This window comes from Ylistrum balloti, unplaced genomic scaffold, assembly GCF_031769215.1.
Source record: "Ylistrum balloti isolate Yb309-2 unplaced genomic scaffold, AGI_CSIRO_Ybal_v1 Utg370026, whole genome shotgun sequence".
Classification (NCBI taxonomy): Eukaryota; Metazoa; Mollusca; class Bivalvia; order Pectinida; family Pectinidae; genus Ylistrum; species Ylistrum balloti.
Genome location: NW_026782091.1, coordinates 1,467,843 through 1,471,616, shown reverse-complemented (window position 1 = coordinate 1,471,616; position 3,774 = coordinate 1,467,843). Strand labels below are relative to the sequence as shown.

The 3,774-nt window shown below is 38.3% G+C and overlaps 1 protein-coding gene across 1 annotated transcript; it reads right to left on the bottom strand.

The window, feature by feature from the left end:
- Positions 1-616: 616 nt before the first annotated feature.
- On the bottom strand, positions 617-1,504 carry LOC132548720 (protein PERCC1-like). The gene has a single exon (XM_060212599.1). It carries the CDS (start codon positions 1,502-1,504, stop codon positions 617-619), a length of 888 nt encoding a protein of 295 aa, XP_060068582.1.
- Positions 1,505-3,774: the final 2,270 nt, after the last annotated feature.

The window sequence follows — 3,774 nt, the reverse complement described above, 5'->3', positions numbered from 1 at the left end:
ACGAAAGAACATACAATAACAAACAGTAGGATAAATTGTTTGAATATCAGCTTTGTATTGTAATGGTACAAGTATACACTTTTTGACACACAACAATAAATGGCACAGCGAGAAGGGTAATTTGAGCTCATGACACATTAAACTAAAAATCACCTACACTTGCATATATAATGTACATGAAACAGCATGAATCAATGGAAATGAGACATTGCACTCACACCAAAAATACCCTGTTTACCTACTTCCGGTTTCCACCGGAAATCACATTTATGAACACTTCCGTTTTAATTTTTAAACATCTTGTTGCGACGGTATATTCCCCGGCTAATGATTTGTATCACGTCATTAAAACTTTGATTAATTAAGAAGCACTTCTAATAAATGTTGAAATTATTTTGCTTCACACAATATAATACAGTTGACTGCACTTTTGTTACCGTAGAGTTTCAATAGAAACTTGCTGCTGAAAGGGTGTTTCTGACTGCCAATTATCAAAAGTTTTAATCTGGGAAATATTGAGATTCTATTGTTTCGGTGGATTTGGTTTTGATAACATTAAGTAGCCGCAATGCATTTCGGGATTTTTGTCGTATATTGTTTTTGTTAAAAGACTTTGTCAGAGAGATTCTGATGACGTCACACTCATTTCACTAGAAGATAAATCACCACCAAAGTCGTTCACATGCCCAACCCCTGTCCAACTCTGAAGAAGGTCACTAAAGTCTGGGGGGTGGGAAGTATTGAGCAGATTTCCGCCATTATTAACACGTGGGTCTGTTTGACGCTCTGCCCTAGGTTCCCGCCAAAATGACTCCGGTAACTTCCGCTGATTCATCGGCATTACGTCCTCCATCTTTTTTATATCCGGTTTCATTCTTTTCATTTTTTTCGCTTTTAATTTTCCATCAACTAAAAATTGCCGGAGTCCGTATTCAAATAAATCATTAAGCGGGCCTAATCCAATCTTGGCATCCATTTTCCCTGTGAACTTTTGTTTGCCCTGAATATCTAGTTTTGGTGACACGGAAGAGGTGTCCCTCCTAGATTTACTGTCTACATTTTCGCCTTGAGCTATTCTCAGAAGATCGGCATAGTACAGTTCTCGCCCAGATTTGGTCGTTACCCATTTATCTTCGTATATATCACACGAATCCTCTTCCTTCTTCTTACCAAAGTATTTCTGAATATCTGTGTTCACCATTTCCGCAAAACTTAGCAGACGCTGCGTCACATCAGGTGGTTCCTCGGTGATCACGTGCATAAATTCATCATCGATGAAGTCCTCGGAGTAGTGTGAATCGTGATCGCTAAAATCATCGTCTTCCATATCCTCGCCATAACTATCCTCTGTTGTCGGTATCAGCTTCAGCTGAGGTTTGATAGTGCTTTTGATGACGGAAGTGGCGCCGAAATCCTGGGCATGCAGCGGCGAGATCCGGGTTCCATGAATAGCAGCCATGGTGTCTTTGTCATGCATGTTGGCAATATCAGCAGGAATCAACATCTGGGCTCTTTATGTGGCAACAGCGGCTCACGGTTCCGTTGTAGCTACCTGTGGAGGACAATGATGTTACTCATTATAATACTATAATTTGAAAAGAAAAATCCGAACATTTCCCTGAATACGTTATTATAAGTTACCTAGAAGACTCGAAAACAACGAAATTTCATTGAAGACATCATGACATTTATCCCTCACACACAAAAAATTGATACCTTTGTTCACATTCACGTAAAATCCACTGTTCATATAAGTCATTTAATATATTCGGAAATCTATAGGTCAGTCTGAAGTGATAAAGAAATAGTCGAGGGATTCCCTAATTGTAGATATTCTTTACGGAACTCAAAAAATCCTATATCACTACTATGACATTTGACATGATTTTGGCGAGTACACACTGTTATACTGACCATGAAAATAGCATAAGTTCAACATTCAAAAGGCGATGGAAATACTGGTGAAGTTTGGGTCACAGGTTGTGTTGATGGACATGTAAAATTGTCAAAATGGCAACGGTTGTGCAAAAACAAATGTTAAATTTCAATACGAATTTTACTAGATAAAGTTTATGCCTAAAAGAAATAAGAAAATATCGGACAGATGTAGTATCCTGTAGCAAGTGATGAGAGTGTAAAAAGGCAATCCGAACGAAATGTTGCGATTTATAACCAATTTATCGTTTTACATCTTATTGCTGATGACCCCTTCTTGTCAGAAAGTTTGACCTAGTTCCCACGTTTCGGGACTTGGTGTAAATCCTACACGTTTTCATTATAAAAAGGGCAAGTCATTGTGGCTGTAAGAGAAAATCCCACGACCATATGGAATGGATTACGTGTGATTCCGTTATCTCGCCTGGGAGTCTATATTGAGACCGGACCTAAACACGTGTGCTACCCTTCTTCTTGTCAAATCCATGGAACGTCTTCACCTTCATGAATGTGACCTCTTTTGATAACCTCGTGCCTTAAGTACCCATCTTGATAACCCTGCACGTGCAGCGGACCAAATTTCCAAATGATGTTAGAGCTTTCAACCTTGGTCAACCTTGCGCCTGTTCATCGAACTTAAGGAATTCTATGATACAATCCCTTCCAAACCCCACCGTCCGTCCATTTTTACCATTTTTTTGATGATGGAAGAAACAGGAAATACAGATGGCCAAATGTAACAGAATGGAGGCCGCGGGTCTTATTATTGTCCCATGAGCAGACGACACTAGAGGAATCCGGATTCTATATCGTTCCCCAAAGGAGAAACTCTTTCACTGAGGTAATGTTGTGGCATTTTTTACGACAATGTTTTAACTGAATAAAAAAAGTTCAAAAATGCCATAGGTTGGACATATGTTCACATTTTATAAATGATATTATATTAGAAAAAAAAATCCTACAATCTTGGAAGTCCCAGGGATCTGTCAATGACACTTCGGAATCCCTCTGAGTTAGAGACTGACAATGGTAAGAGGATCCGCCATGACGTGTGTTATCCGAGGACACTTGGTATCTATTCTTCTCCTAATCCGGGAGGTAATAAGGGGCTCGTGTGTGTTAGATAAGGTGCTTTGACACAAGTGATTGACGGGGCCAGATCAGGACCCTATCACCGAACACCCATGACAATATCATCAGCTGTGAGCGTTCGGGTACGTTCTGCAACGTAATGTGTTAGTGCAATACTACCTCCCATGTCTTATGTTATAAATCTGTGTGACTTGTTTAATTTATTTGAATTTTTAAAGAAATTGGTATCCTTTTCCAAACTGAGACCTATATAATGGGTGTTGTATGTGTGTGTATATCGGTGCTATTTACCTAGTTTTCGTATCGCGGAATTTTAGGTAAATGAAGATACTGTTTACTTCTTTAGCTTGTTTACGCCCTGGTATCCATGCATAAAGACATATACTAGAAATTGTCTTAGGTTTGATTTACTGGAAACATAACTGCTTTATTTATTTTCGGGCTATTTGATATGACCACGAAAATGAAATCCCCGCGAAAGTTACAAATTATCTATTTTCTTATATCAAAACATTCTTATAAAGAATAATAATTATTTTATTAAAAGATTTTTTTAACTAAAGCTTTGAATGTTTTACTGTTCAGTGTATTAGGCAGTACGGAAAGCCGTCCACACAAAGTAACATTGATATAGTTTAATAATTGTGTTTCGAAGTAGGCTACTGACATCCAATGCAAAGAACTGGTTTTAATCCGTTTAACATACCCCAAAAACTCGAAGATAAGACGACCTCAAAAAAAACCTAT

What these genes read in the sequence shown, in the direction of transcription:
- LOC132548720 (XM_060212599.1), bottom strand. Translation starts at nt 1,504, where the DNA reads ATGTTGATTCCTGCTGATATTGCCAACATGCATGACAAAGACACCATG.